Source organism: Primulina tabacum, chromosome 14, assembly GCF_025594145.1.
Source record: "Primulina tabacum isolate GXHZ01 chromosome 14, ASM2559414v2, whole genome shotgun sequence".
In the NCBI taxonomy this organism is placed as follows: Eukaryota; Viridiplantae; Streptophyta; class Magnoliopsida; order Lamiales; family Gesneriaceae; genus Primulina; species Primulina tabacum.
The window spans coordinates 33944727-33966613 of record NC_134563.1 but is presented as its reverse complement, the minus strand read 5'-3'; the positions used below and the strand labels follow the sequence as shown (position 1 = coordinate 33966613).

Genomic DNA, 21887 nt, shown 5'->3' with positions numbered 1-21887 from the left:
TGACTTGTCATTATGAATTGAGATTGGATCTTTAAAATTTTTATGCATGTTATGACATGAAATGAGAAAGTAATTAATTTCTTGCATGTTGGTGTGGTGGACTTGGACATGAGTAAGAATTTTATTTTTGGGCGTTTGGAAAAGTTGAAAATGATTTGTCTATATTAATTTTTGGTTAATAGTACTGATGTTATACTTGTGGGTCATAAGTTAAACTTGATAATGATGAATGCTTTTGGGACTTGTAGATTTTATAAGAAATTTCTGATGATTCATGGTTGTTAGCTGAGTTGATTCTTTTAGAACTCCATTAAAGGATTTATGGTTCGGGACTACGACGATCTTTAGAAATATAAAGACGTAGAATTTATTTAGGATGCATGTCTTTCCAGTTGGATTTAAGGATTGAATTGCACGAATTGAAAATTTTAAAGACCTAAGTGCAAAGCAATATTCTAAGGGATTATTTTCGAATTTACCAAATTTTGGGATTAAATTATTAGTTCAAGAATTTTAAGGTTAATGGGGTTAAGTCGAAAAATTTATGGGTATGAAGATGCAAATTTCAAAGAGTTGTAGGGCCAAAAATATAAATTTTGGGAACTTTAAGGGCCAAATTGCAAAGTCCGAAATTTTTGAGGATTAAATACAAACTTTTGAGGAACACTTGGGATTTTAAATATTAATAGAAATGTAAGACATGTTGTGGAATTGATTTTGGGTTTAATAAGCTTAAGATTGTCGAACTTTATGTTACGAGAAACTTATAAGATGGAATTAAGAATGCCAACAACTTATGGGTAATTGTGGAATTCTTGAAATTTAGGACAATTGGGTAATTTTTTTAGGAAATTAAGAATTTATGCTACAATTTTAAGAAATTGGGAGAACTAGTTTAGCGGTAAATGAGAATTGAATGGTTTAAATGATAGAAATCTCGAGGATTTAAGCTCGAAGAGATCATTAGAACATTGAAGTATTTGGGTTATAATATTATAAGAAATTGTAATCAAGGGAGTTGTAAGATGAATTGATATTTGGCTCGAAAGTTAGGCGCTAGTGAATTAATGTTGCGGCAAATTAAGAATTTAGAATGATAACGATTTGAGGTAAAAGTTGCTCAATTAACTAAGTTATAAGAGTAGACAATAAGTTAGCAAAATTTTTGGGAACTTAAGATTTATGTGTTATAAGTTTTTATCAATGATCTTAACAGCTAGGACTATACTTTTGTTGGAATTTTATTTTCTAGAAAGTTGACTATGATCGATGGTTAGGTTACTCGATAGATGTATGAAAAGATTTAAGTAGACATCTGGTTTTGAGAAAATTTTTTTTTTTGTAAGTTATTAAGAAAATTGGGAATAAGTAAATATGTGTGTTGGAATTATGTTATCTAAAACTATTTGGATTGCGCAAGTTGAATTTAAAATGTATGAAATATTTGTTAGTACGGAAATTTTTGTGGGTGAAATAAATACAAAAGGGAATTAGTGGTGTTCAACATAAGTTATCAATCAATGAATATTAAGATTTTTTTTTTTAGTAAGAAATCTAAAAGTTTGCCATGGTGGTACGACAAATCACGATGCATTTTATTAATTAATGAATATTACAATACAAAGTAATGGATAAACAACAATTACAAGTAATCGTAAAAATAAAGAAAAAACATGAGGAGGATATTCTCCGATAAATACAAGAATCGTAAATATAATAACTAAAATAATTGAAAATAACTTTGCAAAAGCCATCTTCTTTTTCTTCGGAAAAAAAAAATTTGATGAAGAATAAGTTTTAGAAGAGAAGAGAAAGTTGGAGTGATTGAATGTATTTGTGATATGGTATTTATAGAGAGAGAAAAAAAAAAACTAGCCGTTAGTTACCGTTTTATGACCGTTGGTATATGTATGTATTTGTATAATTTTATGGTAAAAATATGGTGTATATAATATTAGATATGTTTAAATAATTATGTATATCATATCTCATTATTATAATGAGCTGTCATAATTTATTTTGTTTAAAAATCTTATAGACTTTTATATTTGTTGTATTCCTTGCTCGAAATTAAAGGTTGACAACAATTTTATATTTGGGACGTATTTGTAAATAACTAAGTTACATACGGTGGTATTGTAAGGTAAAGAATTGATTCAAGAGTTGTAGGCCAATATTATTATGAGGTAAGATAAGATTTAACTTTTAAGTGTATTGACGTGGATAGAAGTTGATCAGAAAAATTTTGGTGCTAAGATTTCTTAGGCTAAACTGCATTGATGCTAATGTATTAGTTCGATGAACATTACGAGTATAGTATAAGAAAAGTAAAATACGATAAGCTTGAACCTTCATTTCTAATACTGGGAACAACGAGAAAAGTTAGAAGTCAAGATCATAGTAAAGTAAAAGTAAGTCTCCATAAGTCATTTTAAGTTGTGAATCGCAAACGAGGTTTTTGGTAGGAAATTTAATTAGGATTGAAGAGACGTAAGACAACATAAGACTTAAATATTTATCAGAGTAGCGCAGCGGTAGCGTGGATTTTTAGAATACTAGAATTAAGAATCTAAAATTTTGGATTATTGAGGATTAACGAATTTCGGGGACGAAATTCAAATTAAGGGGGATAGATTGTGAAGTCCCGAAAATTTTAAGTCCATATGAACCACGTGCGTGCAAGTTATTAAATTCCTTATGTATTTTATGATTTTAATGCATACTTTCATTTAATTTATGAAATTTATTATTTTAATTATTTATGTTTATTTAATGTACGTTAAAATGTTTTCTTGAGTTTATGTTCAGATGTTTATTCGAGGCGGAATCAAGGAAAGGAGACCGGGACGATTTTAGTAAATATTATTGTGGTATTTTATTTTAAGTTAGGCTTGAGGCATTTTTAAATAATTTATGAAGTTTAAAGCCTAATTTGAATATTAAGTTATTTTAGAATTTTAAACTTTTAAAGTTTATTAATTTAAGGATGTATTATTTTTAGTAGAGAATCATCATTTTTATTTAGTATACTAATTGATTAATTAGTATTTTTATTATATTAATTTAAAATCCTTAAAATGATCATTTACTAAATGATTTATTTAAACATGCAAGCACACACAATTTGACACACACACACACTCACACCTTTACACATACATATACACGTATATTACATATACACACAAAACAAAACACATGTTATTCAACCTATTTGACTAAGGAGAAAAGAAAGTTTTTAAAAACTCTTCTCTCCATTATTATTTTTGGTTCCTCTCCACTTTTCTTTATCAAATTGTCTTTCCAAGAGCACGTCCATCTTTTTTTTTCTTTGCAATATTCCAGCATCTTTTGGTTGAGGTTATTCAAGAAAAATTCGAGCAAAGTTAGTCCCGGATCGTCTTCCGTATCGTCTCCGCTTCGGTATCGTCGTTACGGTATTTTTAAATATCAAAAGGCACGTATATTCTGTTCTTGATGCATCGATCTTGTCATATTATGCGTTGTGTTGTTATTTATGCAAAAATTATATGTGTGATGCGTAGAAGTTTGAGCAATCACGTCTAGATCAAGTTTGAAACAATTTTGGATCACCAAATTCACGTTTTTGCTGTTCTGTAAAATACTTCGATTTTTCGGTATTGATTTTGAGAAAACTTTCAACGTGAAAATCGTAGAACTTTTTGATGCCTTCGATTTGATATAAAATTCGAGTTATTTGGATTAAAAACGAGTGAGTTATGGTGTTTTTAGTATGACTGCTATTTTTAGATCCGAAAACTCATGTTTCGCTGTTCTTTCGAAAACTGCGATTTTTCGGTACATATTTTGAGAAAACTTTTAATTACAAAAACATAGATCTTTTTGATACGTTCGATTTGATATAAAATTCGAGTTATTTGGATTAAAAACGAGTGAGTTGTGGAGTTTTTAGTATGACTGCTCAAATCGTGTTTCAAGAAAGTTATGAATTTTAATATGTTCTTGAAGTTTTTATGTTGCAGGCTTTGTTGGGAATCGACGGGTGATCGTTGCTGCATATAAGAAAGTTAGTAATGATGTTTAGAGTATTTTTGAGGTTTTGATTCATGTCGTTAAGAGCTTGAATTATTAAGATGTCGTAAGAAATAAATTTTAATATAAATGACAATATTTTGGGTCGTATGGATTGTAGGGTGATTATAAAAGTTTAGTTCATTGTTATGGTGTCCTAGAATGGTCTCATAGTGATGAATCTTGATGCCTTATGTGTTAATTGGGAGAATAGACATGTCGCAAAATTTTCATAAAATAATTCGTCGAACAGAGCGGACACGGAGGTAGGTACGGTGTCCGTGCCTTCTTATTTCATCACAACAATTTTTAAGCGCACGGACACGGACCATGATACGGACCTAGGGACGGGGTCCGTGTACCTTCAGATTTTAGGTATATTCTTTTATTATTTAAGGTTTGATTTGAGGTTTTATACCATGGTTTAATATGATGTTTTACAGGGTTATGTCATGGGAAATTATAGAATGTTCTAAGAATTTATTTAGCTTGGGATTAAGCATGACATTTACGTTTAAGTTGTACAAGTTAAGTTTATGTATTCATATTAGTATGTTGCAGCAACGACCCGATTGACATCCAACGAATCCCTCAATGCAAAGTAAGTATGTATGACGTGCAAAGAAAATATTTGAAGTTTTTGAGGTATGCTAAATGTCTTGTGACCAAAAGTGAATGGGTTTGGAAGTCGGTGAACGTGGCCGAGGACCTCTCCACCCCGTTAAATTATGAACGGGTTTGAAGTTAAGATTGGAAAGCGTTAAATTATGAACGGGGACCAATCCGCCCGTTAAATTATGAACGGGTTAGATCGTGGTTGTGAAGCGTTAAATTATGAACGTGGATCAACTGGCCTGTTAAATTATGAACAGGGATCTCATGTATGTGGCAGTGGATACGTCTCTGTCAGCCCAGTACTGTGGTTTGTCTGATCAGGCATTTATTATGTTATGGGTCACTTGCTTTGAAACATCCTCTACGAAAATGATGAAGTTACGTATGTTCAATTATGTTCAAGTATGCAGTATGTTTATGAAAGTTTATGATGATGGCACGTCAGAGTATGTATGTACGTATGTTCAAAGTCATTATGCAAAATTCAAAGTTATTATGCAAAGTTCAAGCTATTATTCAAGTTCAAGTTTCAAAGTATGTATGTTCAAGTTTTAAGGTTATTATGAAAGTTTTAAATTTATTATGCAAGTTTCAAGTTTATTATGCAAGTTCAAGTTTGAAGTTATGTATGTTCTATTTTTAAGTTGCATGCGATTTTATTATGTAGTACTCGTTATTCCAGTTTATACGTGTTGAGTCTTTAGACTCACTAGACTTGATCGATGCAGGTGAGTATGTTGATGAGGAGACAGGAGGTGGCGACCAAGGGACAGGCTTGGACTGAGCGGAAGGCTAAACCCGAGGACCACTATGTTTATGTTTTATGAAAACTTTAAAATATTATGTTTTTATGTTGGTTGTGAGATAATTTGGAATAAGTACTTTGTTGGAAAATTTGAGTATGAGATGTTGATTTTAAATATTATTATGTTGAATGATAAGTAACGACTGTATGAATTTTATGTTTAAGAAAATTTTTTATTTTTCCGCAAATTTTGAAGTAGTAAAAGTACGGTACGTTTCAGTGATATTGAGAAGTTTACAGGGAAAAACGATTTCTCACTATGGAGAATAAAAATGAGGGTCATACTCATTCAACAAGGTCTGTTAGAAGCTTTAAAGAAGAAGAAGGAGATGTCTAGTTCAATTAAAGATAAGGAAGAACTCATTGAAAAAGCACACAGTGCAATCATCCTATGCCTTGGTGATAAACCTCTGCGGGAAGTAGCAAGGGAAGTGAATGCAGCTGCTGTGTGGAGTAAACTGGAATCCCTTTATATGACGAAGTCCCTGGCGAACAGGTTGTACCTGAAACAGAGACTGTACTCCTTCAAGATCAAGGAAGAACAGAGCCTTGAGGACCAAATTGAAGAATTCATCAAGATCCTGGATGACTTGGAAAATATTGAAATCAAATTGGAAGAAGAGGATAAGGCTCTCATACTCCTAAATGCATTACCAAGAACCTATGAACACTTCAAGGACGCAATTTTGTACGGGAGAGAACAAACAATAACACTTGAAGAAGTCTTGTCAGCAATAAGGTCTAAACAATTACAAAGAAAGACCACATCGAATTCAGAACCCTCGGGTGAAGTTCTAGTGACAAGGGGAAGGCCAGAAAAGAGAACACCAAAATTTAAAAGAAATAGATCAAGGTCCAAAAGCCAAATGAGACTCAAGTGTTTCATATGTCATAAGGAAGGCCATTTCAAAAGAAACTGCCCCGACAAAAATAAATGGAAACAACATAAACCAGCAGATCACATTGAAGCATCAGTGGTGACAGATGGTTATGAATCTGCAGATGCTCTTGTCATCACCACTGAAGATTCAAACACTCAATGGATACTAGACTCTGGTTGCTCGTTCCATATGTGCCCAAATAGGTCCTGGTTTGAGGAACTAACCGAAGCTGATGAGGGAATGGTTCTGCTATGTAATAATAAAGCTTGTAGAATCAAAGGAGAAGGCACAATAAGAATTAGAATGCATGATGGAGTGGACAGGTTGTTGAAGAATGTAAGATTTGTACCCGAATTAAAAAGAAATTTTATATCCTTAGGAACACTGGATTCTGGGGGATATACATTCAGATCAGAAAGGGGGACAATGAAGGTAATGAAAGGATCATTGGTAGTTATGAAAGCTATGATGAAAAACTCATTGTACCTAATGATAGGAAGTACAGTGATAGGCAAAGCTGCAGTGACACAAAGACTGGAACTCAACACAAAACTGTGGCACGAAAGACTGGGACATCTAAGTGAAAAAGGTCTCCATGAGCTGATGAAGAGGAAGCTGTTAGGTGAAGGATCGATTCAAACAATGGAGCTCTGTGAGTATTGTGTTTTGGGAAAATCAAAACGAGTAAGCTTCCCTGAGGCCAAACACACCACCTCAAGATCCCTTGAATACATACATTCTGATGTATGGGGACCTTCAAGAACACCCACACATGGGGGAGGAAGGTATTTTATGACACTAATAGATGACTTCTCGAGAAGGGTATGGACTTATATACTGAAAACAAAAGATGAAGTGGCAGGCAAGTTCAAAGAATGGCTGTTAATGGTGGAAAACAAAACTGATCGAAGAGTAAAACATATAAGGACAGATAATGGACTTGAATACCTGTCCAAACAGTTTAACAGATTATGCACAGAAAGAGGCATCTCAAGGCATATGACAGTGGCAGGCACTCCACAACAGAATGGAATTGCAAAAAGAATGAACAGAACTCTACTGGAAAAGGTGAGGTGCATGATATTGAGTGCAAGGGTCCCTAAGACATTCTGGGATGAAGCTCTTACCACAGCCTGCTATCTGATCAATCGAAGTCCAACAAGCTCTCTGGGATTTAAGACACCCATGGAGGTTTGGAGTGATACTCCAGTAGACTACAAAGATTTAAACGTGTTTGGATGCCTTGCTTACGCGCATATAAAGCAAGATAAGCTGGATGCTAGAGCCCTGAGATGCATATTCATTGGTTACCCCGAAGGAATAAAAGGCTATAAAGTATGGAACTTAGAGCCAACAGGACCAAGATGCTTTAACACGAGGAATGTTGTGTTTCATGAATCAAAAATGGGATATGACTTAAAAGCTAAAAACTCAACCAGTGAGATCTCTGAGTTCAAGGAATCTCAAGTTGAGGTGGAGCCTGATGAGGAGACTCAAATGAAGGAACCAGAAACTCGAATAGACTTAGAGGATGATTCAACACGACAAACTCAAGAAGGGGAAACAAATGAAGAAACAAACACATACTCTTTGGTCAGGGACAGACAAGAAGACAAATTAAGCCTCCCAAGAAATATGGTCAACTTGATCTGACATGGTATGCATTAACGATAGCTGAAAAATTGGAAACCATGGAACCTTCATCCTACAAAGAAGCGGTGACGAGCAACTGCAGTAAGAAATGGATAAAAGCAATGGATGAGGAGATGGATTCGTTGAATAAGAATGAAACATGGGAACTTGTTGATAAACCCAAGGATAAAAAGGTATTAGGATGCAAATGGATTTATAAACTCAAAGAATCAAATCCAGCAACTAAGGATATGAAATACAAGGCAAGATTGGTTGCAAAGGGCTACACTCAACGTGAAGGGATAGACTTCAATGAAATTTACTCACCAGTAGTAAAATACAGCTCAATAAGATTAATTCTTGCCTTGGTCACTCAGCTGGATTTAGAGCTACATCAGTTAGATGTCAAAACCGCTTTCTTACATGGAGAACTTGAAGAAACAATCTTCATGGAACAACCAAAAGGTTATGTCACAACTGAAAATCAAGAAAAAGTCTGCCTCTTACAGAAGTCTCTTTACGGTTTAAAACAAAGTCCTAGGCAATGGAATAAGAAGTTTGATGTTTATATGAAAGAGATAGGAATGCACATGAGCGATTTTGACAGTTGTGTCTATCTGAAGAAGGAAGGAGGAAGAATCATGTTGTATCTTTTGATATATGTAGATGACATACTCATTGCCAGTGACAACATGGAAGAAATAAGGATGATGAAACAACAACTGAACATAAAATTCGAAATGAAAGATTTGGGAGAAGCAAGGAAAATTCTGGGCATGGATATTCAAAGACATAGAACAGAAAAAAGCTTGTTTCTAAGTCAAGGACAATACTTAAGGAAGGTATTGATAAAGTACAACATGCACAAGGCTAAGACAGTATTATCACCACTTGGACAACAGTTCAAACTCTCAAAAGATCAAACTCCACATGATGAAGAAGAAACTGAAAGAATGAAACACATTCCATATGCAAGTGGTGTGGGGAGCCTAATGTATGGAATGGTTTGTAGCAGACCTGATTTAGCGTTTGCCATAAGTGTGGTATCAAGATTCATGGCTAATCCTAGACCAGCTCATTGGGAAGGATTAAAGTGGTTATTGAGATATGTGAAAGGAGCTGCAGATATGTGACTAAAATTCAAACACAGAAGTGAGAAAGAACAACCATTAGTGGGCTATGTGGATTCAGACTTTGCTGGAAATATGGACACTCGAAAATCCACAACTGGATATGTTTTCACCGTGTTTGGGACAGCCATTACTTGGAAAGCAACACTCCAGTCAGTCGTGGCACTATCAACCACTGATGTAACGTCCCGAAAATTTGATGGTCCACGTAAACCACATGCATGCAAGTTATTAAATTTCTTTGTTATTTTATTAAATTGTTTTAAAGATTTAAATGCATGTTTATTTCGTTAATTGTGTTTTAACACATTGTTTATTTAAACTTCATGCAATCTAGGATTTTTATTTAAATTATGGATTTAAATTATTTTATGCATTCTATGCATAATTCATGCATGATATGATTTAATTCATGAAATTTTAAAAGTTCACGCATTAGGGTTTCTAGGTGCATTTCACGTTTGAACGAGGATCGGAGACGGGAGAATTTTCAGAGAAATTATTTTATTACACGAATTATTTTTATAAATTAATTTAAAGCGTTTTTAAGTGTATTTTTCGAAAATGAGATTTTATTGGGTATTTTTACCCGCGTGACTTTATTTTCAACATTATGCAAACTTTATCGATTCGGGAGACTTTTTAAGGGTTCGGCTAATATTTTCAACACGAAATATTTTTTTGGGAGTGAGTTTGAGCTTAATGGGCCTACTTTTGAGTTTATAGGGCTTAATTATCTTTTTAATCTTTAATTAAACAATTTAGGCCCATTAACTAATATTTTATCTATATAATTAACCCTTAAAAACCATTTACCCTAAACCTAAACTTTGTACCAGCCGACACCCCATTCAGAGCACCATCTCCCTCTCGTTTTCATCAATTATAGCTAGAGGCCCCATCGGTTTTCCACTTGTTCTTGCAAAGAATTTCCTCCAGCCATCATCTCGGGTCCCTCGCGTGTGTGCATCATTTAAGGCATGCTTTGTATCCCCTTTGCTGCATCATTCACGTATATATATACCTGATGTGTGAAACTATTTGATCGGTCCTTGAGTAGGAAGAATTCTTTTCAGTTTTTCATCTTTTGCCATGCATTTCTCTTAATTGCTACTCACGATTTCTGTTATGTGGTGCAAGGGGCTGTTGTATGAGGCTGTCAAGATTCTGTACAGAGCGGGAGTGTGAGGCGTAGGCGCTGGAATGGGAAGTGATCGGGTTTGGTTGGAAGCGTTAAGGGCTGTGCAGATCGGGAGGTTAGTGCAGGGGTTCGGTCCTTCTTTCTGCCACGCCAGCTGAGCGAGGGCCTTCTCCAGCCCTGGACCAGACCCTGGTGGGTCTGAATCAGGGTCTGAAATGGCTCGAGCCACGCTGGAAAGGAGGGAACGAACAACCGAGCAAGGGCGAGATGGGTTAGCCGCGGTAGGAGATCCTTGGTGATTCACGGTTCATAGAGGTTAGCGGCTTGCATGGGGCCTGGGGCGTGGGTCTGGTAGGTCCATTAGGGTCTTGTCTTGGTCCCTACTAGGTTGGGTTGTGGCTGGTGCGAGCTGGTGCGAGCGGGGAAGCGCTAAGATGCGATGGGGTCATTTCGGGTTTGGAGTAGGGAAGTTGCGATTTTTCAGCAAGTTTCCAGCAACTGTTAGAGGTTTGTCTCGTGAGTTTAGGGGCTGGAATTGCTAGGGTTTAGGACTCTTAAGTTCCTAGTAGGTGTGGTAAAAATTTGAGAAAGTTTTGGTTTAATTTCGAGTCGATTCAGGTTAAAACCGGGACCCCGGTCCAAGTTTTAAAACGAATCGGTTAAGTTCTGATTTTGGCTCGGGTATTACGTCTAGGAATACTTTTAAATATGTATTGGGATATTGTAAGGAGTTTGGTAAGCTTCGGGTCAATTTTAGAGGTCCAGGGATGAAACGATAATTTTTGGGTTGACAGGGGCAAAATGGTCATTTTGCATCCGGGGTGAGGTTTTGGTCCTGGCAGCGCCCTGAGCACAAATTATGATATTTTTAAATGTTCATGCATCACGTTTATGATTTTTACGAAATTATGATAAATACGGTGCATGCTTGGTTTAAAAGAAAAATTATGTATATGCATACTTTTATTAAGTGATGAATATGATGACACGTTTTGAAGGAAGTGATTTAGTTGTGACTAACACGATGACACGATGATATGATTGGAGATATCGTGAGAGAAAAGGCCCCAGAGGGAGCCCGTTTACGGGAGAAAGCCCCAGAGGGAGCCCGACGATCGTATTTCCATTGACATGATATGATGACATGATAGGCTCGGGCTCAGTTGACGGGTGAGAGTGTCGCTGATGTCCCCCGCCGCCGGGTACCGCGGTTACACGTAGATGGATCCATCGACTGACATGATGATACGAAAGTCACAGCTAATGAACGGAATTCAAATTAAGATTTTAACACGTATATGCTGATACGATGATACATGCTATTGCCATGTTTTGACAGGTCACAGTTACGCATATGATATGATAACATGATGAGACATGTTTTGACACGTTACGATTTTACACGACACGCTTATGGTCATGTTTTTAAGCTCATGAAACGTATTTTGATTATGCTATTTTTCACTGCTGTGTGCTACGTATATGTACTTGTTATTACTGGTACAGGTGTGTTGAGTCATTAGACTCACTAGGCGTGTGTGATGCAGGTGAGCATTTTGGGTAGGAGACAGGAGGTGCTGAACTCTGAGTAGGCAAACCTGGTGCAGTGACACGACCCGAGGACCACATGTTTTCCGCTTTATGATTTATGAGATATGAGATGATATGAACATTTTTATACGTTGATGATTTTAAGAATTTTTATACGTTTACGTTTATGTTGATTTTGGATGACGTTAGTATTTTTTTTAAATTGCGTCATTCTTGTTGGCAAATAAATACGATTATTTTAAATGCAATTTTATAATTGCAAGCAAAAAAAATATATATTTCCTCACTTTTAAAACGAGTAGACGTTTCAACTGAGGCAGAGTTTATAGCTGCCACCGAAGCCATCAAGGAAGCTTTATGGCTAAAAGGTTTCATTGGTGAACTTGGAATAAGACAAGATGAAGTAATTGTACATTGTGACAACCAAAGTGCAATACATTTGTCAAAGCATCAGGTATATCACGAACGGTCTAAACATATTGATGTAAAGATGCATTTTGTCAGAGACATTTTGAATAGAAAGGAAGTGTCCCTGAAGAAAATTGCATCAGAGGATAATCCCGCCGATATGTTAACAAAAACACTGCTTTATACTAAGTTCAAACATTGCTTGAACTTAGTAAATGTAGTGGAAGACAAGTAAAGTTCGTCTAAGGAAGAGAAGCAGCCAACCTTTAGAAAAAAGGTGGAGATTGTTAATCGGGTTTCTCAAAAAGCTTGAGCTGGAAGGGAATGGGCTACTCAAGGATGAAGCCCAACTAGCTTGGAGGATAAACAAGCCCATATCAGTTGAGGACAGGTATTACGGTTCAAAACTGATAAAAGAGAGGGAGGAGGGGCTTCGTCGAGAAGGAAAAAAAAAAGGAAAAACAGAGAACAAGCTTCCAGAGAACAAAACAAGAAAGGAGGAAACCCGGTGAACTATCAAGTCAGAAGGTAGAAGAATACTGAGCCAATATAAGAAAGAAAGAGAATCAAGGGAAGTAAGCTTGATCGAATCTTGTAATACTTCTTTCTTGTTGAATTGGTAAACTTGTTGTATTACAAACTCTTCTGGAAATTCAATAAAGATTGGTGGTGTTTCTCCGTGGATGTAGGTCTCTAAAAGGACCGAACCACGTAATCGTTGTTGTGTTGTTTCTTGTGGTGTGAAGTTGATTTTCTGGTGTACATGCTTGAAGCGTGAGTAATCTAAATTCGATAGTGGCTTGGTTGTTTGAGTACTTGATTTGATATTGGTGTTAATGGTTTGTTGATTCCGGTGTATAAGAAAGAAAACAATCTTTAACAATAACAATTTCATACGGTATCTGTTCTTCAATCCGGTTTCGATGATACGATGTTTACTATGTCAAGAACACCATATATCAATCATATCTGATTCTGGCGATATCATAATTTTAAATCATATCAAAAACATAAGAAACTTACGTCCAGTTGAAGCTCTTATCGCTAGGAACACGGTACTGAAGTCGGATTAAAATTCAGACGGTCGAATCTTGCGAAATCTTGAAATTTCTCGTTTGAAGAACTTAAGCTTTCTCCCAGCAATTTTCGTTCTTTCTCTGCCAACTTTCGAAGGAAATGAAGAAGATTTACCAATTTATTGCATGGTAAAGAAACATGGCTTCATCTTTAGTCTGCACGTCTCGCGTATATGCGCGACCCTCGGCGCATATGCGCGAGACACTATGTCTCGGCGCGTAACCTCCTGGCAGCCCGCACATATGCGCGCCCTCGCCCGTCGCATATGCGCGAGGTTCTTTGCAACTCTCTGCCATACTCGAGCACATGCGCGAGGCCTAGTCGCGCATATGCGCGAGGTAGGCTGCCTACCTCGCGCATATGCGCGAATATGCGCCCGGCGGGGTCGCGCATATGCGCGAGGGCTCATCCTCGCACATAACTTCAATCTTCATTCCGGCTTTTTCGGTTTGATCCGTTCCGTCTATAATCATTTCAATTATCAACAAATCATTTCAGATTACAATAATCAAAATCTCGGGCATTAACATGTATGATTTGTTTATATGTGAGACGGATCAACTGAGACCATCTCACACAAGTTTTTATCTTGTAAAAATTTGAAACATGCTGGTACTATAACATTTAAACTATTACTCTATGTGTATAAATTTTATTTTAAAAATATTTAAATTATTTTTCTAATATATTTTTTGTATTTTTGTTATATATATTACAAACATATTCAAATTTATTTTCGTAATTTTAGAGAATTAAGATTTTAAACTTCAAATTCACTAATTATATATTTATATAAAGTTTTATATTTGTTAATTCGTCCAATAATAAAAAATATATTTTGTTAATTAATGTGTAAATAAATAAATTATGTATTTTATTTAAAATATTTTAATCATTAAAACTTTTATAAAATAATTCAATAAGAAAAAAAAAATTTATTACGACAAAAATATTATTTATTATCATATATATATATATAATCGATTCAATATCCAATATTTTAATAAATAGCAAGCTGACACGACACATATAATTATCACGGTGGGACCCGCGATAAGGTGGAGGGCGCAATAGACAAATTCATTGGCCTTTTAGTCAAGTCGTCGTTATCTCCTTCCGTTCATCTCTCTCTCTCTCTCTCATTCAGCTGAATTTCTGTGGGTAAATTTCCTCGAGGCTTAACCGAAAGATCTTGTACATCACCAGATTGTTTTGTTGATTTGTTACCGACGACAATCACCGACTGCGTGTTATTAGGACCGGATCTGAATTTTATTGTTCTGTGTTTATTTTTCTTTTTTGTTCTTGCTTTCATGGTGATTATTTGGAGAGTAGTTCCTTGAACATTTTCCCCTATTTATGCTGCTTTGCTGTAGAATCAGCAAAACTTTCTGTGTATAATCGATTATAGGGGTATGTTTGTGTTTGTTTGTTTTTTTTTAAAAAAAATTAACTTGTTGTTCAATTTTTCTCCTTCAGAAACAGGGCGATCGTTGTTGGTGGTTTTTTTTTTTAGTTGATTTTTTTTTTTGCTATGTTTGCTAGATTAGGTTAGAATTTTTTGTATTTCTCATACGTGGTTTGTTTCTCTGTTGGATGAATTTGGTTGTAGTTTCCATTGAAAGATTTGGAGTATGAAATAGCTTGCCGTTTAGATGTTTTCACTGTTTTGAACTTTGTTTAAATTAATTCTGCTGTTTTCTGTATTGCGCACTTCTTTTTATTCTACGGCTGCCCTGATTTCTGGGAATTCTTTTCTAGGTTCATGCCGATTCCAGGAAATGAAGAGGTTTGTCGTCTGATTTTAAAGCATAGATAGTGCTTAATTAGTTTATTTTTGAAAATTTTTATTTAGTCAAAATTTATCTGCAGCCTGGGGTACTTTCCCCGCAGCTGGAGCAGCAACAGCAGTTTATTAATTTCTCTGGGGCGATTCCTATCAAGAAAAGGAGATTTCCTGTGGTTCGGTCTCCATCTCCTTCCCCCGAAGAAAAGACCTGTTTTTCGGAGGAAAATGAGTCGAAGGACAAGAATGATATTAATAATATCCCAGGTGGAGGGTCGTCAATTGGTACGTCTAAAGATATGTGTCATCCGTGTAAAGTTGAAGAGAAATTTTTTTTGGAACTGATAGTTATAAAAGAACAAGTTACTGACACTCGTGTTGAATTGGCACAAGATAAAGTGGATACTTCTTCCTTGAAGCCGCAGGAAGTAAATCCGGATATCGGTTTGGGTTTTCTTTTGAATGAAAAATCTGCAGAGCCAGAAGTTTCGGGAAGCAGGGTTGGTGCCGAGATTTTGAATGTCAAACAGGAACTAGTTGGTGGAAAAATTGAAGGAGCTAGTCAGCTCGAATTATCTACTTGTCTGAATAATGTTGGATTGTTTTTAGGAGCAAATAAACCATCTATTCCTGCTTTGGAGCAGAAAATCAGTGAAGGTATCAGCCAAATACCTGGCAAGTCAGATCTCTCATCCCTGAGTTTGCTTTCAAAACGGGAAATGCTAGTTTCACATGATAGCAATAATAGTACAATTAGTGATGTTAGCAGTCTAGCATGTGTTAAACGATCTAACTGGGATCTGAACACGACTATGGATGTGTGGGAGGGTTCTGTTGCTAATCAAGCAGATGTGCACAAGGCTTCTGGCATTGATGGATTTACCAAGTCCGATGTTGAGCATGGCGCGAAAGCTTCTTTGAACACATTGAACAAGGGGAATCAAATTTTGGAAGAACATAGCTCTAACTCTTCTAATACATCTGTACAGCGTAGCCTGTACAAACCTGAAGATATCCTTAACTCTTCTAATACATCTGTACAGCGTAGCCTGTACAAAACTGAAGATATCCTTAGTCTTAGTCTTTCTATTCCTTGTAGAGAGTTGGATTTGTGTGGTGAGCATTATTCGTTATCAGATAATATGGGCTCTGAAAGTGTTGATTCGAGAGTGAACTTGGGACGGCCGCAGTTGCCAAATACGAATTTGACATTTACTAATGTTGAAAGTGTCAAATCAGAACCTGTCGATGAGAATTCAAAACTTGATTGTAGCACTAGTAATAGCAGTAATATGGTTTTATCTAAACTTGCTTCTGTGAAAAAAGAATGTTTTGAAAACCACAGCACTGGATCTGTTTTTCCCCAGAAATCAGTGAAATCTGAACTGGTTCAGGAGGGTAATAAGGAAAGCTTCAAGTCTAAAGGTGCTATGCTATCACCATCTGTTGCAAAGAATGGAACGGTTATGCAGCATCAAGATAGCTCAGCATCTTCTTCCGCTTTATCAATTCCTTTGACACCTCAGAATTCACGCCCTTCGAGTTTTTTACTGCTAAATCAGTCTGAACATTCTTTACCGTCTGAAGAAGTACTTGGCCACAGCTATATAACGGATGAACAGAGTGACAGCCTGGTTTCTAAATTTGCGAGTCAGAATGGCAAACAGTTAAAGTTGTGCATGACAGAGGAGTCAAGTGTTCTCAATGCTGGTAACTGCCGGTTGGCTTTGGTTATTGAGAAATCTAACGATTTGCGTGGAAACAATGAGCTTACTGCAGACAATGAGGAAAAGATGAATGTATCAACTAAAATGCCCGAAGAAAGAAACCATATTACCTGCATGGATATAGAAGAGAAGATGCATGACAAGGAAGATGATGATTATGAGGATGGTGAGGTTCGAGAACAGCTAAAAGATTCAGTTGAAGAAGATGTGAGGGTAGTTGAACCGAACTCAGAAAATGTAGTACTTGTTAAATGTGATTATAACATTAATGAACAAAACGCTAACACACCTGTTTCTGATAAAAAAGTCACTGTAAAAGAAAATAATGATGAAGCTATCTGTAGTAAAACTGAAGAGGGTGCCGTTTGTTTTGATGAGCTTAAAAGTGTGGATAAAATCTTGCAGAAACCAGTATCAGACATTTTGAAAGAAGTTGATTCTTTTGGAAAGAAATCGGTCTGTGTTGTCACTCCGGATAAGCCGCTTGATCTACTGTCAGAAGATGTTAACAAAAGTGACGATAATGAGTTGTACACAGCGACCAATGATAGTCATTCAATGGGTGCTACCCTTGGTGGTGATGCTATTGATAAAGTCGTTGATATCTGTCCAGTAAATCATAATTCAGCTTTGTCTGAGGTGAAAGTATCTGCAGATGGCAACAACATTGTTAAAGATTCCAGTAGTGTTGCCAATAAAAGCCGGATCATAAGTTTACCTTGTGCTACCACTGCCAGCTCTCCATGTAAAACAAGATCACTGTCGGGCAGGGTGTTAACACCACAAACTGGAAAAGAAAAATATTCTAATCTCGAAGGGGATATACGCCCACGCTGGAATAGGTGATCATTTGTGACACTAATTGATTTTCTTCTTACTTGTATAGTACTTATTTTTTGATCAAAATAAATTATGATAATTCTGCACCTGTTTTTCAATTTTCAGAGAGCAACTTTATATTGATGATCCCAACAAACGTGTGAAAGATAGAGTGCATGGTCAGTCATTTAGGAATTCAAGACACAGTTTCGTGCTTGGAAAAGGGAGGGTGTTTGGTAGGTTTGGCCGCCTACATAATGAGTGGGACTCTGATCGTGATCGTGAATCAGAAACTTATAATGGTCGAGCTGATTACCGGGTCTTCAGACATAAACAATCTTCTTCCGTTGCTGGCGAATTTGAATTTAATGACTATGATATCACACCTGATGGCACCTCTTGTAATGGTAGGGAAAAGACAATGATCGATGAGTTACCTTCATTATGCCGTCCATCCTTAAGAAGGCTATCTCCTGGAGATATAGATGGCCAGGTAACGAGGAACACTCAAATGCCTCGTAGATTTCCTAGAAACATCAGCCCAAGTAGATACAATGTTGAAGATGGATCGGACTTTATGGGGCATCGACACGAGGAAAAGTTAATGCGGCATTTGTCTGATGATATCAGAGATTCTGTTTTCCCTCGTCAGCAAACTAGGTATGACGAACTTGATGGTCAGCTTCGAAGGAATAGGAATTTTTCTGCTGTGCATAGGAAAGATTATCCTCAAAATTTTTCAAAATCTCCAGTTAGATCCCGTACACGCTCACCAGGCCCTTGGTCATCTCCTCGTCAATGGTCACCCGATGGACATCCTGACTCAACACAGCAGAGATGTCCACCTCTATTTAGGATGGGAAGGATGAGATCTCCTGAACACGCTTGTCGCGATGAGATGGTTCCTAGAAGACGGGTATCTCCTCCATACATTTCCCAGCATACGAATGACTTGAAAGATTTTGATTTCAGGCGGGAGCAAGTTCATCGAAGGCCTATCAATTCAAATAGGAGAAGCCCCCCTCGGCGATTGTATCCCTGTGGAACTGGCAGATCTGATGTGTTGGATTCTCGAGAGAGGACTGATGGTGATGAGTATTCCAATAGACCAGGGCATTCTGATAGGTTTCAAGAGCTTTGTAATGATGGAAGTATGGCTGAGAGAAGAAACTTAAGTGAGAGACGAGGTTTTGTTCGTCCATTTCGATCTACTTATGACACTGATAATGGAAACTACCATTTACATTTGAATGATCGTCCCAAGGCTTGCAGATTCTATCAGGACACAGATACCGAGTTTGTTGAGAGAAGTGACATTAGAGAGAGGGAGTTTGATGGGCGCATAAAGCATCCTCCACCTCTTAGTGTACCCAGGCGAATGAGGGATATAGAAGAGCAGCAAGATGGAAGTCACAGACCTGGTGGGCGGGGCTGGCATGATGATGGGTTCTCTGATGTATCTGGAGTGAAAAGAAGAAGATTTTGACTTGCTACCAAAAAACTATGCAGTGGACCACAACTTGGCTGGAAATCAGCTACTTTCTTCCAGTCGCATGGCACCAAATTTTCAGCAAAGATCCAGTTATATATCTTATTTTTTGAGATTAAGTGAATTGGTAATACCACGAGTATTAACATTTCTTGTATGAGATTACTGGATGCTCGTGATAGATTTGAGGTATGGACTTCTAAAATTGTTCCTGATTAAACATGGGCGTGGTATTTTAATCAAAACTTGGCTCTTCATCTTGTGATGGTTGTTCCCGGGAAAAATTTGGATTGTTCAAGCTCATTGGACTAAAGACCAGCCATGGATGCAGCATTAGAAATTTAATTTGCCAATATTGGTCGTTATGAATATCTTTGTGGTAATTACCTGATGGAATACTTAAATGACTTGTTTCACATATTCATCTTCGGTGACAAGTGAGATGGAGTTCTTATTCAGTACCCAAGATATCTTCATAGTTGCTCCTTACTTGATTCTGGCAAAGATGCTAGTGCTACGATGATTGGTGCCAGCTGTTTAGTTTTTCACCTGGTTGAATGCATGCAATTATTACAATGATTCAGCCGTCCCTTTTCTGGAAATAATTACGTAGTCAGAGGATAGTCTCTTTGAAGGAACATTATTTAAAAAGTTGCTGTGGTCTTTTATTTGTGAATTGTACTCTTGTCCAGTGCTTTGGCCTGAAGACTATCTAATGGTGTTTAGTGAGCTACACCACGTCATAACATAACCTCATCACCAAACCATTCCTTTCAGGTGATTATTACATGTGGAATGTGGTTTGCTCCATCAAACACCTGCTAATTTGATCACTTGTGCATTGTGTTCCATTTTCAGCCCTCATGGTAGATGATCTCATCATGTTCAGCTTGGAGTTTAGATGATGTGATATCATAGACTTGAACTCAAGGGGTGAATTTAAGTTCGAACTCTCATCTCAGATACCCTCGGGGGGTGAATTTAAGTTCCAACTCTCATCTCAGATACCATTGCCAGCAGTGTAAAGGATTCAATTTATTTTTGTCTCTTTTAATTTTGACATTAAGGATGATAGTGTTTGGCCTATAGACTGCCATTCTTTTCACCTTTTTACTGTGACATGGAAGTATTTATATAGAAGTTAAAACAACTTTGCTGGCGGCGACCACTTATTGGTTGAGCTACTGCTGCTGTTTCTGGACTTGACCGATTTCGATGACAGGTGAATCCTCTCAGTCAAGAAGATAGTTGACAATGTTGAAAATATGAATTCCTGGAATTAAGATGAAAGTTATTTCTATTTATTCTCAAGAAATTTTGCGCACAAGAGTCTAAATTAGGTGCTAAACTTTGAGATTGGTAGCTTTGGCTACCCCTGAATCAAACTCTTGTGTTTAAACCGACAGGTCCTGATTTGGTACACACAACTAAACAGATATGTTTTGATTCACCTGTGTTATGGGCCCGGTTCGAAAAATATTTAGAGGTATTCCGGATGTTGACCTTTTTTGAAATAGATCGAAACGGAAATGGAAAGGTCCCTTGATAAAGAACTAGGATTTCTTCCCTACCTTCGCTGTTGGGATATTTTTTAGGGTAATTGTCTGTGAAGGAATTTGAGCTGCAGCTCTACTGCACCAATTGTGATCCTCTTGGAGAAGGAAGTGATTGGACTCTGTTTTGCAATCTGAGTGTAAAACTTACAAATTCTTTCTCCAGAAGTAAACAAATTGGATGATCTCTTCTGAATATATAATCTTATAGGACCCTCCCCTCCCCTCCCCTATTATTCGATAGGGCAGTTTGTCGTTCAGGTTGGTTGGAGTTTGATACAAAGAATGGGATGCCCCATTTAGATTAAAATGGTCTCATCTTACCAAATGGTCCCAAAAACCAAAAGTTGGACGGTAAATGTGCTTTTGCACCTTTGTGCTTAGATAATTGTGGTCTCAAGGAGAAGACAACCTTGTTTTCCTGCGAAAGCTAGCTCTGTGTAAAGGAAAGGAACCTTTATGGGTAGGATAGGATTGACCCACCGGCAGGATGGAAACAAAAAATACTAGGAAGGCTGGAAATCAGTCTGATATGTTGACAATCAATTTAATTAATTGGGCTCTATGTTATCCGGGTGTAACCTATCTCGACTTATAGCCGGATCGGTTTTATTTGTAGTTATGTACCCCTTCCGGCCCTGTTACGGGACAAGATCCTCTCGTTTACCAACCTGGTTCTGAGTTATTGTTATTGTCAGGACTGCTAGCCATATTTATCAAAATTTTCATTAAATATTTTTTAAAAAACAGTCTTTGATCATATAGAGCGACAGGGATTTTAACGGATGGTAATTAGAACATGCATGGGTTTTGTGAAAGTTTTGAAGTGTGCCAAGTCAAGATTGGTGCATAGTGGAAATTGGTATACTTTTATCCGATCTTTTGCTTGTCCATAAACGTTTCACATGATTTTGCCCAAATTACAGTGGAAGATTTATTTCGTGCATGTTCATAGGATGTATCAAAGCATGCATGGGTTTTGAGTGAGATTCATTAGATTTACGGTCAACATGGAATGGAGGTAAAATCCCCCAATATTAGTAAAATCACAAAAGCTCTACCGTCTCACGAGTCAATTGTGTGAGTCAAATTTCTTACTTGACTCGATATATGAAAATTACGAGGAAGATCGTGTATTAAAATAAAACTAGGAGGAAGATCGTGTATTAAAATTTATAAAACCAAAATATCTAAGCACAAAAATAAATAAATATATTTTA

At 36.7% G+C, this 21887-nt stretch overlaps 1 protein-coding gene across 1 annotated transcript; it reads left to right on the top strand.

Annotated features, from left to right (window-relative positions):
• The first annotated feature begins 14372 nt into the window (after nt 1-14372).
• LOC142524403 (uncharacterized) lies at nt 14373-20852 on the top strand. Its single transcript, XM_075628376.1, has 4 exons — nt 14373-14454; nt 15055-15082; nt 15166-17648; nt 17752-20852. Exons 2-4 carry the CDS (start codon nt 15059-15061, stop codon nt 19109-19111), a joined length of 3867 nt encoding a protein of 1288 aa, XP_075484491.1. The 5' UTR covers nt 14373-14454; nt 15055-15058; the 3' UTR covers nt 19112-20852.
• The last annotated feature ends 1035 nt before the right edge of the window (nt 20853-21887 follow it).

What these genes read in the sequence shown, in the direction of transcription:
- LOC142524403 (XM_075628376.1), top strand. Translation starts at nt 15,059, where the DNA reads ATGCCGATTCCAGGAAATGAAGAG. An exon ending in CGATTCCAGGAAATGAAGAG is followed by an intron (nt 15,083 to 15,165) that starts GTTTGTCGTCTG and finishes ATTTATCTGCAG; the next exon opens with CCTGGGGTACTTTCCCCGCA. An exon ending in ATACGCCCACGCTGGAATAG is followed by an intron (nt 17,649 to 17,751) that starts GTGATCATTTGT and finishes TTCAATTTTCAG; the next exon opens with AGAGCAACTTTATATTGATG.